The 20386-nt window shown below is 41.9% G+C and overlaps 2 protein-coding genes and 1 long non-coding RNA gene across 4 annotated transcripts in view; 1 reads left to right on the top strand and 2 right to left on the bottom strand.

Moving 5' to 3' along the window:
• LOC105689997 overlaps positions 1–20386 on the top strand; it is an 83966-nt gene that overhangs the window by 7431 nt on the left and 56149 nt on the right. The window contains exon 2 of the mRNA XM_048654177.1: positions 11811–12688. Coding sequence (XP_048510134.1) covers positions 12403–12688 — 286 coding nt within the window. The 5' untranslated portion in view covers positions 11811–12402. The remainder of the gene's footprint in view (positions 1–11810; positions 12689–20386) is intronic.
• LOC105690046 lies at positions 15999–18691 on the bottom strand. 2 transcript variants are annotated; one of them, XM_048654180.1, is made up of 4 exons: positions 17862–18691; positions 17356–17644; positions 16674–17107; positions 15999–16568 (listed from the first exon to the last, which is right to left on the bottom strand). In XM_048654180.1, the coding sequence occupies exons 1-2, from the start codon at positions 18607–18609 to the stop codon at positions 17376–17378; spliced, it is 1017 nt and encodes a 338-aa protein (XP_048510137.1). In that variant the 5' UTR covers positions 18610–18691; the 3' UTR covers positions 15999–16568; positions 16674–17107; positions 17356–17375. The 2 variants fall into 2 exon arrangements, with proteins under 2 accessions (XP_048510137.1, XP_048510136.1); XM_048654179.1 differs by having other exon boundaries at positions 16674–17644.
• Positions 18882–19756, bottom strand: LOC125500651. The gene is made up of 3 exons (XR_007278086.1): positions 19585–19756; positions 19345–19482; positions 18882–19254 (listed from the first exon to the last, which is right to left on the bottom strand). It is a non-coding gene; the product is annotated as an uncharacterized LOC125500651 (long non-coding RNA).

The raw sequence follows: 20386 nt of genomic DNA, 5'->3' as shown, positions 1-20386 counted from the left end.
GGCGCGTGCGTGATACGCGGTCTCTGAATTCAACCCCCGTATTCTCTTGTCTCTTAAGATAAAATTGCCGCGAAACTTTACCACTCTGTTTTACAGGTAATACAACCATCTGCTTTTCGCTGGATCGAATTTTTCACTTTTCCACGACTACGCGTGTACGATAACTGGGAGAATACGTGGCGAAGTTAGACCGCGCGACGTACCTGGGCGAAAAAAAAATAAAAATAAAACAACATAATTTATATATTCGTTTATTCGCCGGGGCAAATATCGCCGAATATCCTTCTTTTTTTTCCTCCCATTTTTCTTCGTCCTCTTCTCTTTCGCGACGTGAATTTCAAATGCACGTACATCTCGTATCCAGATGTATTATGCATCGAGGAAAAAAAACCAGAAAAAAACAACAAAAAAAAAAAAAACGATGAACTAAAGCTCGAATGAAAAGTTGGGAAAATTTCTCTCCCTCCGATTTACAAAACTGTAATTGCAGATACGTAACTTTGTGTAAAATTAACGCAAAGTTTTTTTCCATTCTCTTCATTTCAGATATTGAAAAAAAAAAGAAAAATATCCGTTCTTTTTTTTTCAACGAACACAAAACTGACGCGACGGGTTCGGCTTACGTGTAGGTGCACGGTGTTATACATACGTCGTGACTCTTTTCGTTTTACAATTTTTGTTAATTTTATTTTCTCCATTTTTTTTTTTTTTCTTCCATTCTTCGTTTTCATTTTAATTCAAATATCGCGCACGGTCATCTCTGTGTACGCGGGGTGTAGGTATATTCAGGTATAATATAACAAAGAAAAACCGGTGTATTGCCTCACCGAATGAGAATCACATTCGCGTTGGATATGAATTCAAATTAGACGCGCCGGTCGGTCCGATGGGAAACTGGCACGCAACATTTTTAACCCCCTTCCTCCATAAGTGTATGTACGTATATGTATGTATTTTGCGGATCTGGTTCTATAATATCAACGGTTACCTAATTGAAATGGGAACTTCGCAATGCTCGGTATTATAATTACATTTTTATCATCCCTCTGCCCCCTCCCCCCCCGTGTTCACCGTGCAATTTTTCCGTTCCGTACAACGCAGGCGGTCAAATTAAATCCGAATCAATTTTCAGAATCAAAGAAAAATAAAATGAAATAAAATAAAATAAAATAGATAATCCAGCTGAAGCTTTCACGCTATAAAAATCTATCCCGTTCGTTGTCCCCGCGAATCGGAAAAGAATGGAAATAATATTTCCATATTCAAAACTGCAATTAGTGGAATCTTGATAACGGCGGCGATGCACCGACAATAGGGAATTTGATTGGAGGTCGATTCGTAGTTCGGACAACTGTTAGATTGTTCCGGTTGCAGGGAGTATGGGTACGCCTTAGACTCGACCGTACACATTTCCATAATTCATTATGGTCACCGTGGAGACTAGACGGAGAGAGAGAGAGAGAGAGAGAGAGAGAGGGCTGGAGAATTACTCTCCTCGGTATTACGTGTAGCAACAAATATGCTCGCAAGACAGGTTGCTACTTCTGTAAACCACCTCCGACCACCGTGTACCTACTTTCAAACATTGTCCAACACCGCGCATTGTGACGATGTACGAGTTGTAACCCCTTCCTTCTCTGCACAGAATTCAGCGCCCTTCTACCCGCACCCCCGGATTACGCCGCAGATCCCCGCAATCGAAACATTTTTAATAACATGCGTTTCGTTTACCGGAAAAATTTTCACTACAGTTTTTCATATACAAAAAAAAAAAATGAACGAACGAAAAAACAAACTTGCCGAACGAATACCATCTCTCTTTCCACTCGTCCGATATGAGCCTAGATTTTATTAGGAAAGTTTTTCTGTCGGGAGCGTATACCACGTTGCAAAACGAAAAAAAAAAAAAAAGAAAAAAAGTTCCACCCGAATCAAGGTGCGCTTTTTCGATTTTCATCAATCAGCGTTCCGATTGTATTCGCGTCTTTCGGCAGCCCGCGTAATTTTCGCTCTTTTTTTTATATCGTTCGTTCGTATCGACAACTGGAAAATCTATATGGAAATATTTTTCACTCTCCGGTCCTCGAAATCAGAGTTGAAAATCGAGGGTTGAAACTCCGAGGAGGTGGAGACACTTAGCTCCGGCTTGTGACGCTCGGTGTGCCGTACGGTGCTGCATGAAGGTGTCGTTTCAAGTTGGGACTCGAGACTCCGAAAGCTCGAACGCGCGCGCGTACGTAGGTGTGCCAGGTGGTAACAGAGGTGACGTTCCGTACACATAGCTGAAATGTAAAAAGGAATCGCGGGGCGGTACGGGCAAATATCCGTACATATGTGTGTGAGGCGGGCGTGTACGTAGGTAACTCGGTACCTGTACAGCCACTGATCCAGGGGGACCCCCTTAAGTGTCCTAATTTAAAGCAAAGTACACCATATTCCTTTATGAAGGCACTTCGTCTTTACCTTCAGGAGGCACCCAAAGCTCTTTCACCGTACGATGACGTTGTAAAACGTTATACCTATGTGTAATGAAACTACATCTATACATATACAGTATGTACGGGGTTCGGAAACTTTGTCAAGATAAACGCGTACCGGGTAACTCCCTACTTTTTTCTTGCAAAAAATAATTGGCGTTTTTTGAATATTTTTTGTTTTGCTTCCAACTATTTCCAAAGATCATTTTTCAAAAAAACTCGCATCTCCGGGATCGATGGAAATCTTTCTCTTTCTTTTTCTCCTGAATTCCGATCGCGAAAACTTTTTCAAATTTCGAAAAATCGATCGTCACTTTCCCGGAGCTGAAACAGAAAATATCCACCGGCATTGAGCTTGATTTCTCCGGACGTTTCGGTGACGCGAAGAAAGCTCCAACTTTTTCGCCCCGTGGGCGGAGGGATGCTAGTGGAATTTAAGCGTTCGCAGTCCACCCTTACGTACGTGTGCAGAAGCGTTTGGAAAATTGAGTGAGGCGGTATACGGCGAACGGAAGTTCAGGGACGATCTCGGGGTCGATCGTATCGAAAGAAAAGATCCTATTTGGCGAATATTATACGGAAATCGGGAGTCGCCTCATCTGATTCTCGCCCCCCGTATTCCCGTACACGTTACGCCGCGAAGGCCGAGCGAAGAAATACGCGCATCCGTGCAGGAGCTTAACGTTAGGGTTTTAGTAGGTATAAATATATATAGATATATATATATATATATATATATATATATATATATATATATATATATATATATGTGTACATAGGTACGGGGGTATCTCAGCGCACGGGTTTTCGCCGGTCGGTAGTTTCCGAGGGATTTCGAACGTCTACTCGATCGCTACACGATTCTTCCCTTCAGCCCCCGAGTCACCCCGCACTCGGTCCAAGCACCCCCGTTTCCTGCGCTCCTTAAACGTCTTATATATATATACATATGTAGAGTGTGTCCATGTTATATACATTTACGTATATAATATACTTCTCGCCGTTCGTCCGGACGGGAATTTGCCTGTTGGGAAATTGAATGTATCTTTCAGTTTCTGAGCGCGCCGTATAATTTTATTCGGTAATTACGATGAGCTTGCAAGCTCAAAGATCTCAAATTGTTAATACCGTCTAAGGTCGCTTCGTAAGACGCAAAGAATAATTTCAACAAACGAGACCATAATTTTATTCAGAACGAAACGAGAATGAAAAAAAAAAAAATTGAACAGAAGAAATTCTACGATCAGAGCTTTTTACGGAAGAGTTCGGAGGGAAGTTTTTATTTCCCATCCGAATCATGGATGAGAATGATGTCGAATTCTGATGGAAAAAAAGGAAAAAAATCGCCAGCCCACGTGATTCGGACAACCGTTTTACAGATGTTGTCCGCGTATAGGTGTATAATTATATCGCACACGTCGTAAATTGTTTACAGTGGTTTACTCCCTCGGGATAAAATACATATATATGTACGTATATGTAACCACTCCACGCAACCTTCGCAGGTATACAGATGAGATATTTGAATTATACTGCAGGAGGATATACTCTGGGGTGGTCTTGTTATACAATTTTAACGGGTTAGATCGATTCGTCAATTAATCTAAAGGGGATGATTTACACGGTTTCGTGTTTCGCATAGATTTCGCCCGGCCGAATAACATGACGTCCGTTCAACGTATAGTGAAATCCCGGCGATTCGATTATAACGAGAATACGCTTTTTTTTTCTCATCTTTACCTTTCGCCTTTTTTTTTTTTCTCTTTCTTTTTTTTCCGGCAAATAGAACGGGATAAAGAGACGTGTAAATACACTTAACGTAAGTTGGAACGTTTGGGTTTTGTTTAACACCCAAACAGTATGAGCGGGGATATGATTAAGACGGCTGGAAGATTCGGTTTAATTATTTTCTCCTTTGTTTAAACCCCCCCCCCGGTATAAATCTTTACCGCTTACTCGCAGAATAACGAATTTATAATTCCTCGATGCTCAAGTCCGACTAATTTCACTTAAAACGAGCTGCTCACTTCCTTCCGATACCAACCCAACCTTTGCACAGAGTACACGTTGTACATAGATGTTATTTTATGTACAGAACACGCTGTTCACGACACCCCCCTCCGCGGATATTAATTATCGCATTTAAATAATTAAGAATTATTATTCAGTAGCCGAAGGTAGTGCGGCTACTGTAATCCATATTACGAAGGGTGGTGATTCATCAATTTTATGATAATAAAAATTCTTCGATCCGAAATCACGTGGGGGATTATTATTTCCCTTTACATTTTCGATTTCTAGAAACATGAGATTCGAGTCTAACTTCCGGTCTAAACATCCTGAAATTCGCGGATATTTGATTGCGGATAGTTTGGACCGATGATATCCACGTTATTAACGAGCTATATATATATATATATATATATATATATATATATATATATATATACATGTATACAGGGTGTGCCGATTATTAAACATTCCGCTGCAGTTCAACCTGGCGTAGTTAATTAGAACAAACAGATGATATTGCCGGAGGGATTCCAGCTTGATGGTTTACAGAAGCATCCAAACCTCAGTAATTCCAACCCACAAACGCTCGAATTTTCATCATTTTGTTTTATCGTCTATTTAATTTTTTGATTCCGCATCGATTTTCGAAAATACATAATTCTCCAGACGAGATACAAATATTTCCGGATCGAACACAATATCGGTAACAATACCAACCCTGGGAATTTTTCTCATTTTTTACTACAACCCCCGTACGTTGGAATTCGTGCGGGAGAAATAATTGCGGTGAGACATCCACGTGAATGAATGGTGTGCAGCGGCAATTTTTTTGAGTGCTTTTTTCACGCTCTCGCCTGGGTCCTCGTTCCCCATATATATATACGTGCGTATAGTGAGATGGAATTAATATATCAAGGGTGTATATAGCGTTCTTAGAAGTATCCCTCCGGGACGTGATTAAAACCAAACCCCCCTCCTCCCCCTTCTAACACCGCGTCGGGTGGGACGTTTTCGTATTTTCTGTAGACGATAGGCGAAAGTTTTTCACCAAAGTTCACACGATAATTTTTGATTTTTGGTTCTTTTCGTTTCGCATTTTCCGAACGAAAAACGGTGTAAGATTTACGTCGTCAGTTTCGGGGCGTGAAAATATAGAAAAAAGAGACGGAAGAAAAAGAAGATGAAAAGACTCCGATAAATAGAAATTCGTAATTTTATTTCTACGTTTAAGCTGATTCGAATTGTTGAAAAGACGACGTTTGTAAGAGCGTCGTGACTTTGCTCCTCTTTACAATTCTCATTGTTCAGAATCTCTCGCTCGATTGACTTCGACTTGTTATCGTCATCTAATTCGTTTTTTTTTTTTTTTTTCAATTTCTCATCTCTGTTTTTCTCCCTCAACTGCAATATCTTTCCGGTCAAAGCTCGTCGCTTAAGCTTTCCATTTTTATGTTCTGTCCTTTTGTTCATCTTTTTGTTCGACATCTTCAGTTATTCATTACTTCTTCTTTTTTTTCTTTTTTTTTGTTCCAATGGAATCCAAAGCGGGACTAAAAGTTTACTTTGATCTCTCGCTATGCGTTATAATGTAAATGAAAAGTGAAGCAAGTTGTCGTTCAATTTTTCTTTCACTTTTCCTTTCTCTCTCTCGTTTTCTCTTAAAAATCTAACGGCGCACGAATGCGTTACTTTATTCACGGGTACACACCCCATCGGATATTGTATCTTCGAGAGTGCCGTGAAGAAAAGAAAAAAAAAAAATAAACAAATAAAAAAATCGAGAAAGAGGGAGGAAAAAAAATTCACGTCACATATACGTAACGTGAGAAAGCGAGTGTGGAAAATTAGGTGATAAAAAAAATTTCGCCCACGCCGTAAGGTATACGAAAATGGAAAAACATAAGGAAGAAAAAAAAAGCGTCGCGAGTGTCACTTTTATACTCGAGAAAGTTTACATACTTATATATTTTTTTCGTTTCAAATTTTTTCCCCACCCTTCTCTCCTCTTGGCATTTTGTGTATAATATTTTTTCTTCAACTCGTATGGTTTTTCGAAAAAAAAAAAAAATTGAGATTCTCGTTCGCGAGACGTAGAATCGGATGAAATTTCATACGCGATCCGAAGGGAATCCGGTAATTGATTAGGTACTTATTGGGTCGCTGCAGAGGCCGCGTTATAGTGTTTTTTTTTTTCTTCTTTTCTTTTTTTTGGAACTCAAGCGTCGCTCTCAATCTCCGGTTTTATCGACAACGGCGTATATAAATCTATAGATACCGCAGCAACCCTCTAAGAGGCTTGGGTTTCACTTTAGTAACTATAATGCCTGTTTTCTAAGATTAACAGCAAACATTTCACACCGGATATCGTTACTCCCTTCGATACTATGCCGTGTTCACATTTGTAAGAAAATACTTTTTTTTCACCCTACCCCTGAAACCTCCGCCCCTCAAACGGGGGGTCGTTGTTCGGAAAATTAGTTGAAGAAAATGGCAGAAAAGGATCGAGATAAAAATCGTTCGTTGAGACGTTCGATTTCCAGTCAAATTCGGTGAAAAATAGGGGTGAATTTTTCGATTTTCTTTTTCTTCTCTCTTCACATTTTGTATTTTTTTTTTTCTTTTTAATTTTAAGAGGCACGTCGCGAAACGTTGCCGAAATATCAATTAATAAACTTCACCTATACGTATTCTAGTGATTAATAAAGCACACGCCGCGGTTAGGCGGGAAACTTAATTTTAATTAGCAATTACTCAGGTTACCCTTTGACTGCAGTGAGGAGGCCGAGGGTGCTCGACAATTGAAATAATTATTTCTTAGATTCCATTAGAATTCATATTCCCCAGGTGGATATTATTGCGAAAATTTGTCAACATATCCCCATGCCCTCAGCGGGGTTCCTCCAAATTATTTCATCCTCGGCTTGATTACCTCCTTCCGTTTACCACGTACGCCACGTACCTCGGTTCCTCGGCCGAAAAAAAAACTTTTCCGAATCACGTGCGCGTGCGAAAAAAATTTATCGCCCGGCGGAAAAACGAAGAGAAAGGAAAATTTCTTCGTTATCTCGAAACGGATCGTTACGGATTTGTTTTTTTTCATCATCATCTCGTTTTTTCGTCATCTTCCCGTGTCGCGTGCGCATAAATATTGCGCGAACATCTGTGTACCGTGGATGTGCCGAGCTAACTGGTAGTTCATGACGTAAAACCGCGACACGTAATGGAAAACGGAACAAAAGATGTCACTTTATGGGCGGTCGCGAGTCCCTCGCTCTCTTCCTCTTTAGCTTTTCTCGCGCAGTAAAAGCATTGTTTTCCACCCTTCCGAGAACCCCTTTCCGGTAGCGGGGTAACTTTTCAACTCGGTAAACTCGGAGGTTTGTTCGGCAAAACCCAAGTGCTATCGATCACACAGAGTTTGACATACGAAGTTAAAACCAGCCCCCCGGCTGGTTCATTATTTCTACCGAAAATATTTCGATCGCTATTTATTATCGTTGAATTTATTTATCCTTTTTTTTTTTCTTTTTGGTGTCTCTCTCTCAGTTTCCACTCGCAATTTTCCAACCAACCGAGATCGACGGACGGTCGCTTCCTTTTCTTTTTTTTTTCCCCGTCAATTTTTCTACGCGCGGAACACCAAGTTTCGAATTTACGACACAGCGTTACCAAAAATTGCGCGGAGGGATCGATAACCGTAGAATTTTTTTTGGACGGGGGCGTTTCGCGTCCGCTCGTACATAAATATAAAGGGCGAATCGCGTCGCGGTCTCTACGAGACGAGGGTAGACAACGACGGGGGTAAAATAACGGTGACGGTAGCACAGCGAGGATGCGAGGAAGCTTTTGATATTGTCGCGGGTGGTTAGCCGCTCGGCGGGAAACATCGCTTACGGGGGATCGAACAGCGAACCGATTACACGTTCGGAGAAACGCGACCCACCCAAAGAGGACCGGGAGGGAATTCGGTGATTTTCGCCGCGCATAACTTTACCGTAGATAAAGCAACGATAATTAATTCAAGCGGGTGTAATGGATCGACAAAATTTCCGATTTCGCCGAGCTTTTACGTCCTTCTCCTTGACTCTGTCCGAGCGATTTTTTTTCTTCCGTCTCTCTTTTCGGTGACCATTTTTTTGTTCTTCGTTTTTTTTTTCTTTTTTTTTTTTTTCTTTTCTCGTTCGGCGCTTCCTAATTGTGGGTTCGTTAATACGTGTAGGGATGTCCGGAGTTTCATTAGGATGGATTCGTTAACTTCAATGGGCGTAAAAAGCTCTTGATTAATGCAGCAGATGCCACCCACCCGATGCTTTTTACGTACGTGCTTTGGAAGGAATTTCACGAATAATTAAAAGGCCAGATTATGCAAATTAAGACCTTTCAGCCGATGGCTACGGAGCTGCATGCAAAGGCGTCGGCCAATTTTTATCAACCCCCGGCCGACTACGCTCGCTAACTAACGCCTCGCGGCGGATATGATCTTTGGAATTTTTCACATTTTTTATATTCCGTACCACGGCTACCCCCGACCGACCTCCCTCCGTGTAGCTACACTTCAACCACTTCGGGCGCTAGCTCACCCCGCATCTAATCATTAAAAAGTTTTACGCTGGAAAAATTCCAAGTACGGGGCATTTCCACGTCGAATCAATCGTCTGCATTTTTTTTTCAAGCCGTTCGGTCCACACCCCGGTGACCAAAAAAAATGTTCGTTTCCGATTTAATCACATTTTTTTGAAATTGAATTTCATCCGGATCGGAGGGAACCGCTTTTTGGACATTTTGTATTTTGTAAAATTACGCGGAGGGGTAATTTTTTGGGTAAATTGAGATGCGGAAATATTTTCGGGATGATTAGAAATGATCGGCGTAGTGGTCGTTACGTAAATTCGAACGAATAATTTTCGGCCCTCCTTGTACGAGGTATTGTAAGTGCCGTTGGAATTGACGTGGAACTTGAATGAGACTAATGACAAACAACTCGAAAGACGCGGAGAGCTTTCGACAATGCGACTAATTTAGGAAAATTAATTTCGCGAAACGTACGTACTTACGTATCCCGTCGTATGAATACCCGACTGTGACGCGAGGACAGGCGAGAACAAATTGCTAATTACGTCAATTTAATCTCTTCGCTTCAATTCTTCACTTTCCGCCTCTCGTCACGTTTCCTGATTCGTTATATCCCCCCCCCCCCCCCCGCTAACCGAGAAACGCACGCGAAAAGGGTTACGTGTCAATTTCGAACGGAGAAAATCAACCCCCTGCGCCTCATCTCTCTCGTTCCGTAACCACAGTCATCTGTACCCCTGCCCTCCGGTATGTACGTGCGAAAACATACTAACGTATATGGTATTTTTATATACATAATTGAGTCGAGAGAAAATTAAAGCGTGTATACAAAAACCAGTTTTCCCAATTTTCGTGTTACATCAATCGACGCGCCAAAAAAAACAAAAAGGAAGTTAAATGACAAGGTGTGACGGTGGACAAAGTTCTTTTAGAAAATGGGCGAGAAAATCTCTGATTATCGAAAATCTGGTATAAAAAAAAAAAAAAAATCCTCAGAGCTTTCGACTCTCGGTGGTGTTTTTAATTACAATTTTCAAATGACACCGGGTAAACGGATCCGCGCGCCAATTTTCGCAGAGGTTCAAACGGGAGATTTGATTGCGGGTAGATTTTGGTAAGCATATCACGTGACTCGTAGAAGCGTCCCGGTGACACGTACTCGAATCCTCATCTCATCCCGGTGCGGAAACGTGCGGAGTTCGGACGGCCGAAGGGATCAATAATTTTGGTGACAATCGCCGCGCGATAATCCCGTCAAATCGGATCCCCGCATGTACGTATGTGCCGTACAAGGGTGGTCCGCAATGTAGACACCCGATCCGCGAACGGACGGCGGAAAAAATAATCGAAAGGACGTACAATGAGCGCGAATATTATTCGATTATGAGAAAAAAAGAATTCGACGCCCGGTCGGATCGCGTCAACTTTTTGACGGAGGGAAGCGTTTCGGATTTTCATCCGATCCGCGGACGTGCGGAATTTCCTTCCGAAGGTATTCCGTTCGATTTGAAGACGGGAGAGAGCAAGAAAAAAAAAAAAAAAAGGATCAACGTGCCACAATGTCGACATTCTGATCCCGATTATTTTCACACCGTATACGTTGTGCGCGATAAAAAAATATACGTGTGTTTCCTCGTAATATCGGGAAAGAACAGTGGAGTCCGATAGGAATAAAGAGAAAAAAGAAAGAAAGAAAAAAGAAAAGAGCAAAAAGAAAATGCAACAATGGCGGGGGTGCGGTGGGGGTTCTTCTCATCGTCGACGCATTTCAAAAGACTCTTTCATTCTCTTCTGTACATAGAAAGCAGATTTCATCTCGCTGTGTTACATGCCTACCATATATTTTTGTGTATATATATATATATAATTATTTTTCCTTATAGGTTTAGTTATGAGACTGGGTAAATCGGAGTAAATTGTATATACATATATATGATTCATCGGTCGCGTATGTGACGGTTCCTTGATAGCGTAATATATATATATATACATTACGGTATACAGCGATACGCGTACGGTGTACATATATACCTGTATAATAGTCGGGAAATCTGGTATATCTGGGGATAACAGCCAGGAACTTGAGTGATTGCGTGTTCACCCTACCGCGTTCTATGCCATATTGCCTGCAGGTGCCGTCGTAAAGCGAGAATTTCAAGACAAAGATGACAGTTTCGGTCTAGTTTGGAAAATGAGAATGTCATCTGAAAGCCTTTGCTTCTCAGACGTATTTCCAGATATCCAAGACACGAAACTTTATTCTACTTCTTTAATATTTTCAAAAAATCGTTCCTTCATCCCCATCGAGTTAACCTGCACTCGTATCAGGTTCTCGTTGCACGCGTTACGTCGGAGGGAAAATTTCAATCCGAATAAAAAAAAAAAAAAAAAAAAAAAACTTACGTACGACCTGGGAAAAGTGAGGAAGAAAATTTCAATCCTTTAATTGGTCGTTCGAATAATTTCTTCAACGCTGTTTTCTTCACCTACTTTTCTTTTTTTACGTCGACGTCTCCGTGATGGTGAATAAAATACGAGAGAACGCGACGAGGGATTTCAACAAAAATAAAATCCCGAAGCGTTTTTTCGAGTCGAGAAACGGAAAGCATGACAAGAAGATGAAAGTTGTACGAAAATGTACGAATTTTTCTTCTCTTTTTCTTTCGCAACTGTTCGTAGGATCTGGAAAGAAAAAAAGGCAAAAATTAATTCCGTTTCTATAAATTCGTTTTCTCTTCTTTGTTTCAGATTTCTGAAGAGCCTCCGTCGATTTTTTTTTTTTTGATTTTTTTTTCCTAATTAATTTGTTTGTTCGGTGAAACGAAATGCCGTACAGTGCGATGAATGAATATAAAATGTTAAATGTGTATTGAATAATGTTTTTCAATAATCCGAGCTAAAGAAATAATTAATTCACCTACACATCTTTATTTCTTCGATCGTCGGTGATGATTTTTTTACACCTTTTTTCATTCCTCTATTTTTCATTACCTCTTTTACAATAATCTAACCAGTGATAATTAGTTTTTGTTCTTCCCGTTTTTTGAAAAAATGTTCAGTGTTTGATTCGTACGATGTGAAAATTGGCAACAAAAAAAAAAAAGAAGAGGTAATTTCTTCAAGAGTTTTTCTAAATTTCGAAGAGAAAAACTAACAAAAAAATAAACGGTTGTGAATTTTTATAACTTCGTCAGAAGAAAAGAAGAGAAAAGTATAAAGAATAAATAAATGAAAATTAGTTGCAAACGTTGTTTTAAACAGTATAACATGCTGTACTAACGTGTAATCCGTCCGGAATCGAGAAATAGAAACTAAAAAAAAAAAAAGAGAAAAAGGAAAAATGCTGCTTCGACGTCTTTTGAGTAATTTCACAACGATCGAAATGGCGCAGCCTACGGAGGGGATGATTTTCTCGGCGTCTACATCGTCACCGTTGCCTTCGCCATCTCCAACGTCTCAAACACCGTCCCTTGTAACGGCGACCAACAACAATTCTGGTATCACCGCATACGCGGCTGATACCGTCATTTCATCGTTCAGTACAGCGATCACTGCAACCACTAGACCGGATCTTCACGTTTACAACGCTACTGGCTACGTGGCCGAACACGACGAACTCGATTACAGTACGTAAAAAATTCTCAAGATTTTCAATTCGATTTTAAATTAATTTTTTTAATTTTTTTTGTGTTGCATAAAAAACGGCACGACGATTTTTATTTTCATCTCTAACCGACCATGGCACGCTGTTAAAATTAAAAATTTGCTCAGTTTATTGATTTCAAGTTCCAATAGGTGATGGGAATGATTCTACAGCTAGTTACTTTTATTTATCAAAGAAACGGAAAACGAAATTTTTAAACTCCGCAATTTTTTAAACAGGAGACCGTTCGAGGAACGATCGCGAGAACTTCCTCAGAGCGAGGGAGAAGTTGGGTGAAAAATTTGTTTGGAGAAAAAGAAGGACAACGATCGAGAGAAAAGGGTTGAAGGAAAAGTGCGGATTGGCCGGGCTCGTAAATCAGTTTGAACGCGTATAGAGAAAGCTTATAGTCAATTTAGTTCTCGAGAATATATAAAGGATCGCCGGCGGCAATCGGTCGGATATATTCAACACGACCCTGTTCTAGGTTGTACGGGATTCTCGATGGATGATAAAAAAAAATTACTCCTACGTGCAGGGCCTGTCCGTTGTTCCATGTACGGCACGGAGGGAAATACCGTTGATCCCGATGCGCGTAACGATCACGATTTCCCCGACCGGATATCGGACGGGAATGAACGTTTTATACGCATACGTCAACCTTGGACGTTTTTTCGATCCATTGAACGTTGTTTTCCTACCTACCGATACCAGACATGCGGACGTAAGGAATTATTGTCATAGTTTTTTCTAAAAAATACTCTTCTCCTTTTTTGCCCCGAAAAGCAATCCGGATTTTTACGACCAGGCATATGATTCTCTGGAATGTAAAAAATAAGAAACAAGCTACTCGTTACTCTCGTTTATATCGTCGACGGAAATTTCGGGGCAACCGGCGCCTGCTGTTATCCGCGAAACGTCTCAAGGTTTTCGTCAAATTTCAACCGAGCAAGTTTTGAGAATTCCGGCAAATCTTTACCCTCGATCTCAAAAAGGACGACGGGTTTCTTATCGGTTGAAAGTTCTTCATATTTTCATCGCGTCTTTTTCTCTTATCTACCGCCCTTCAGGATCCTTCGAAAAATCCTTGCAGCGAAATCGGCGACGGAGAAGCGAGGAAGAACCGAGGACGTTATTTTTTTCCCTTAATTAAAAAAAAAAGATCGGAAAATCCACGCGATCGGCGGTTGCGAATTTCTTGTGTTTTTCGATACTATATTACACGTCCATAGTTCTCGAGGGCCCCTCGAACTTCGGAGTTAGCCCAGCGTAACAAATTTATTCCTAGCTCTTCCTCTGTACTCTTTACTCCTTTTATCCCCCCGAAATCTTCCCTCCTCCCGACGTTCCCTCTCCCTCCTAACTCCTTCCACTTCCATCATCCCCAGCCCACTTCCACCGGCGACGACCGTCTCTGGGCTCTTTTGTGCCTCGAGAGGAAATCTCTCCCTCTCTACATAGGTATCCTTGTCTGACCGCTCGCAGCCTACTCCACTGGCATACTAACGCGGTGACGCTGCCTGACTCCGCTTCGGCTTCTACTACTGACTTCGCGATCCGGTCGATAAGACGCTCGCCTCTACTACTGCGGCGAGGGCCGACAGAATTTTCGCCTCTACCACTGGAACTCGAACGGGTACGATTTTCGGTAATTTCTGGACGTGGATTTTTTTCGAAAAATTTGTTTTTCCAGTCAGAAAAATCCGGCGCACCGTACGCGCTTACAGGGACTTGGAACCAGAAGAACGTAACCCTCAAAGGGAGGGAAAATCAAACAAGGAAAAATTTATCGGAAATACGAAAGCGCGGTTTTTTGTTTTTCATTTCGTGAAATTAATCCTGATCCCGTATCCAGGATAAAATTGTATCACCGAAGAGAGAATGAAATTCTCTACCCGCTTCCCGTTTATTATGTTTTTGAAATTTATTTAATTCCGAGACATTTTTGTGCTCGCGTCTCTCACGTGAAACGCGCGGTCCCTTCCACTAACTAGACGGTAATAACGTAAAATTAATATGCAACGTAGCGACTGTCGTGTATTATGCATAAATTGAAGAGGTGCAGGAAATAAAATATATATCGTTTCCATCAGAGGAATGACGCGCCCGTTAACACAGCCATAATGTATATTCCCATGTACAGAATCCTGATCAAAGGGTTTATGGCGTGTGCTAGAAATGAGGTGCTTCGCATCCTTTGAATAGCTACTGTTAAGGATGACGCGGGGCGGTAGTGCTACGTAGAATAATTACTCTCAAGCTTTGTCGCCTCGTTCTAAATTCCAAGACAAATCCCCTCCGCAATGTGAAACACGTTTGCTCTGCTTCGCCCCTCAGGGGTTAAAGGCTAACTTCAGACTCCTTAGAATCTCTGGAACGACAGCTACTAATATTAACTAATACACACCAATTTCGAGATATCGTAATAACCGCTCTCCAGACCCGTACAAAAAGACGTCTGCGTCGCAAGGACGAACAGGACTTCCCACGAAATAATTGCCCGATCGATTTGATCCGAGACAATGCGGGACTTTTTCAGAAATTTTCCAAAATCGAAGCGTTCGAAGAAAGGATTTTTTTTTTCTTCATTCGTCGTTCGTTTCCGCAGATACATTGAAAATAATACCGTCGCTTCATTTTACTTCGTTTCCTTTTTCGTTCGACTCCCCGCACCTCGCGTTCACTTGGACAACCGTTTCAAGTTTCGTTGAACCGCCGGATTCACGAGAGACGGAAGTTTCCCCGATGTCCCGCTGCTCGTTCGTTGATCCGATTTTTTACCACCGCTCTGGATTCGGAATATTAACGAAGATTGAAAAGCCGATAATTACGGGGCGTTGGGATATCGAACTGGAAATTAGATAAGATCATCGATTTACGGGATAGGCGTTGCTCGGGCGATATTTCGACGTTGATTCGTCGGCGTTTATCAATCCAGATCTCGATCCGTTCGCGGAGGATAGATTCGTCAATTCCGGTAACGCGTCGAGCCTTTTACTTTCCGACGACGAATCTGAACGGACCATTTTCTGACGCTGTACGGAGTACGCGTCGTGTCATTGAAAAATTGGAGCGAAAAAATTTGTCGATCGAAACGTACGGGGTCTTTGAGTCTCTGGTCGGTGAGAATATCCTGGATTTTATTCCGCGCGATCACCGCCGAATCTATATCCATTTTTCTCAATTGGCAGGCGACGCTTTTTGCAAAAATTTCAAACTCGTCGTTCGGGCAAATTTTTTCTCTCGAGGATACGTTGCTTTCCCACTTCTCCGCCGAAGAGGTGCTCTGAGGATTATCCTGGAAAAGAGTTTTTAGAAAAGGACTTTAACTCCCGAAAGAAAGCAGAGAAAAAAAATCATACGCCGGTCACTTTTTTACTGCAGGTAGAACGCCTGCCAGATTCTTCATGATCCGTCTTCTTGTCGCAGATAATTGTGACGGAGGTAGACTTTTTCGAGTCAGTCGGTGACTCGCGATATATTTCACATCCGGTTTTAGTTTCATTTACGTCACGCTTGCATCGGACAACCTTGACTGCCGGACAACCTTTTACTTTTGATCTTAACGAATCTGTTTTACAGGGTGATATCGTAGAACTTTTCCTGTTGCAAGATGGACGACGGTAATCAGTCGACGAGGAATCAGCCGCTGAGGAGTCGCGAATATTCTTTCTAATCTGACCCTGTCTCTTTCCGCATCGTTCGGCGTTCTTCAACGCTTCCAAATTCGAGATCCGTTTTTTGTAATCCCTGCGGCAGGGTGCAGGGGGCGAATCCGATTCGACGAAATCCGAAGTATCCTCGTCTTCTTCGGAGTACTCGTCGTAGTCTTGGTAACACGAAGTTGCCGAGTCTTCGTTTCCCTAAATTCGTGTTTTTTTGGTTTTTTTTTTTTTGTGTTTGCATACGCTCGTTAATTTTTGGACAAATCAGAGGTTGGAATGACTTTTTTTTTTTCTGTCACTCACTTGGAGTTCCGCGGCTTCGTCGAAGTCCAAATGAGCGTAGAGAAAATCGTGCAGCGTTCGAAACCATTTCGGCTTCGGTTCGTATTTGTAGCCGGAATTTTTTGCCTTTAAAATCTTTTGCAATTCGTCGACGTAGTATCGTCTTATCTCTCTTATTTTTATCATAGTTTCGGTGAAGGTGACCTCCGGCATTTCCATGCCACGGTGAATTTCCGTGTAAGCCGAATGACGCGTCGAATTATCCATGTACGAAGGACTGTCCTTTTTCCACAGACAGGGGAATTTTTTGTACAAACAAACGAGCCTGAAAACATTATTTTCCGACCATTTATCCCCGACGCAAAGCTGCGGGGGTTGGTTAAAGAATCTCCTCCCATTGTACCGGCTCATTTCATCATCTTAAGAACTCCGGAGTTTTCTGGTATAATCTAAAACTAGCGAAGAACCTGCAGGATAATCTTTTCGCATACATCGTATATTATAGAAAATTCTTTTTCTTTCGCCGCCTTCCTTTCCACCCCTTCTTACGAACACTTTGTAAATTCTTCTTTCTAACCAAGATTATACACAACGAGGAAACGATATTTTTTATTAAAAAGAAGAAAAAAAAAGACCAAAAACAAACAGCTGCATTCGTACTCGAAGTTGAACATACATTTTCAGTTAATTTATCGATACTCACAATCGATAGTTTGCACTCCGCTAGAATTTGTTGCTTTTTTCGCTTCGCAGGGTCTGAGAGATAATTTCCTTCAACTTTTTCGCGCGTTGTTTTCCCATGGTTTTAAGAGAGGACGCGACCTCGGCCCCGAAATTATCGAATTCGGAAGATTCTCGATTTTTAAAATCCTCACCGATCACGCTCTGAGTAACGTATTTTCCCTTGTTGTACAATTTACCGGCCTCTCGCAGTTCCTTTTTGGCCTCGTTCAATATCGCGTCCGTACGATCCGAGGAGAATTTTCGCCCCACTGAATCATTTAGGGATATTCAAATGAAAGAAAATTAGATACTGACCTAAACAATCAGAGCGGCTTCTACCGACCCTAAGGGAAGAGAAAATTCACCCCGTAATTTTGATGCCAGGGACCCTTTCCCACCCTCCGCTATTCGACGACGGAAAACGGTATGGATTCCAAGGCGTTCCACGGAACGGAGAGAAAGAAAAAATATTTTTTACCCACTCACCCGAATCCTGACCTTCGATAGGATTGAAATAATTTTGAACCGGCGATTCCTCCGCCGTTTGATATCCGTCCGAATCGGTTTTGTCGTCTCCCGCCGAGGATTTCGTGTCGTTTTTAACGTTGTGACATTGACCGGCGTTATCCGAAGGTTTCGTTTCGTCGTCCAAAACGTAATATTTGACGGGTCTGGTGTCCGACGAGCAGGTATTGCAGGAGTGTGACGTTTTCGAAAAATTTTTCGAAGCTGCCGAGCATCCGCCGCTCGTGCATCCGGTTTCGATGGGGCAAATCTTTATGCTAGAATCTTCCAGAAGTTCTACGAAGTTATCGTCGAAAATTGTACCGTCCCCGAGGCAAACGACCTTGGGTGATTTCGAGCAGGGTTCAAAGTCAAGCGGGCCGTCGGTAGTTTCTTTGAAGAGGGGATCCTCCGGGCAGCAGCCGTAGCTTTTGAAATTCTTGGTATTCGTGGCCCGAGCGCAATCGATCGATTCGATAATTTTGTCCACCTCGTTTTCCGCCTCGATTTTTCCGACGTGGCTGGCCAGGCTGTTTCTCCCCCCGAAGGAAGCGATGCTGGTGAAACTGTTTCTCGGGGAATAGCTCGTCTCCAGTCTAGTCAGAGGACACGGTACGCCCAGATCTAGCATCGTCATCATGTCCCAGAACTCCGAATCGTTGTCACCTTTTTCGATCGACTGTAATTTTGATCCGTTCGCAGGAGCGTAGCCGGACTTCGATATGGTCATTTTTATATTTTTGAAACAGGGCGGCTTGTCCGTGGAACATCTTGGCCCTCGTAAATTTTTCTTGTAACATTTCTTGTCGCCGTTTATGCTCTGAAAAAATTTTCGTGCACTCAAAATTCGTGTTTTCGACACGCGGAATGACAGAGGATATCGAACGGGGAGGATTTAACTGAGAGAAAAAGTAGGAAGAAAAAATTTCCTAACTATTAACCAGACTCGTTGACCCGGAAAAATTCTCACCTCCGCTCTCAGATACTTTATCGAGACGTCCGACGAGGTCAGTTTGACGTCGAGTTGAAGCCGTTGTTCCGAATCGTCGAAATTTTGCCCGGCGCAATTTTCGTTTTCGCGGTGAGAATATTTCGCCGATTGAGCGGCCGAGTCTTGATTTTTCCTCGGTAGTTCGTAGGTGGTATTCATTTTCGTTGACCTCAGAACGGTCGGTGACCGTATGAAAAACGCTCGACTCTTTTTCGCCGCCTTTTTACGGGCGGGTCGGTCCATTTTTTTCATTGAACTTTTGGCAACCGGGTTCAGCGTCCTATCCGAATCGGATCTCGAGCCTAAGTTGGAATCGGAATTGCGATTTTCCGAACAGCGGACTTTCTCAAATTCGTACGACGACGCCGCGTCATCTTCGGAAGACTATTTTCGAAGGGAAAAAAGAAAAAAAAAAAGGATCAAGAGCGAACGAAAAATTAACGATACCTCGAGACGTCTTTTTGAGACACTGACCGAAAGATCGTTGATTTCTTCATCGGGATCGAAACGATCGTAAGAAAATTCGTTCATTGTTGAAAATCAATTGTATATATCGTTCCACGGAGGCATTCGTACTTCGTGAATTACTCAATTTTTTTGAACCGCGTGTATCTGGTGGATGAGAAAAATCGAATTGGTCAATTAGGTTATTAACCTGTCCTCAAAAAATCTCAATGAATTATTCTCTCGTTCGTTTCAGCTGATATTTCCTACGTTTTTCGATCATTATAACGATCGTTTTTCTCTCACAGTTGACGTCCTCCCAACAGAATATTCCCGTATCATTTTCATAAAGAATTTGTATCTCCTCTGTCACACGGAATAATTTTCAAACGATTTGACATCACGATACCTAACGTCAAACCAATTTCTTTTTTGTCTCTGAAATGACAGAAAAACAATTTGCCATCGCCGACCCCGAAATTTCACCCCGTATTCCGGGCGCTCTCGCAATCGAGGGTCGCTACGAAAGGCATGTGTGTTTTCTTTTTCGGCAAATTCTTCTTTTTTTTTTCTTCTTCATCTGTATTAAAAAAAAATAAAGAATTCTTCCCCCGGGGTTTGGGTCGGTCGCCGAAGGTCGTTTCTTAAGAGTCAACCGCACAATCATGCCGCAGGGAAACTAGGCAAAATCTTCTACTGGGGCTCACTAGAACTCCCGAAGGATATGCTTTTGTACCAACAGCTGTAGAAAGCTGAGTTTGCACAGGTCAATTCCTTCGGGAACGCTTGACCCCGGGATCGATAACGTCGCCGTACACCGTAGTCTTGCGTTCTTCTATGGGTGACCCTTTCAAGCGATGAGCATTAATTTCCATTCACCCTCGCGACGCCGTGACAAAGAAGAAGAAAAAATAAAACAAATGTAAAAAATAGAGTACGGGAAAAAAGCTCCCTTGAAAAAAAAAACGAAGGACAGAAACAGAAATAACGAGCTAGGGAACCTTTTACCAGCTCATTCTATCCCGCTTATAGTTTTTTTTTTTTTTTTTCTCTTCAAATTCTGCTTTTTTCA

Source organism: Athalia rosae, chromosome 4 (genome assembly GCF_917208135.1).
Source record: "Athalia rosae chromosome 4, iyAthRosa1.1, whole genome shotgun sequence".
Taxonomy (NCBI): Eukaryota; Metazoa; Arthropoda; class Insecta; order Hymenoptera; family Athaliidae; genus Athalia; species Athalia rosae.
This window is presented reverse-complemented; position numbering and strand designations above follow the sequence as displayed.

Coding starts and splice junctions, on each gene's coding strand:
- LOC105690046 (XM_048654179.1), bottom strand. CDS start 18,609: ATGACCATATCGAAGTCCGGCTACGCTCCTGCGAACGGATCAAAATTA. Junction 17,645..17,861: donor TATCGAAGGTCAGGATTCGG/GTGAGTGGGTAA, acceptor TAAATGATTCAG/TGGGGCGAAAATTCTCCTCG.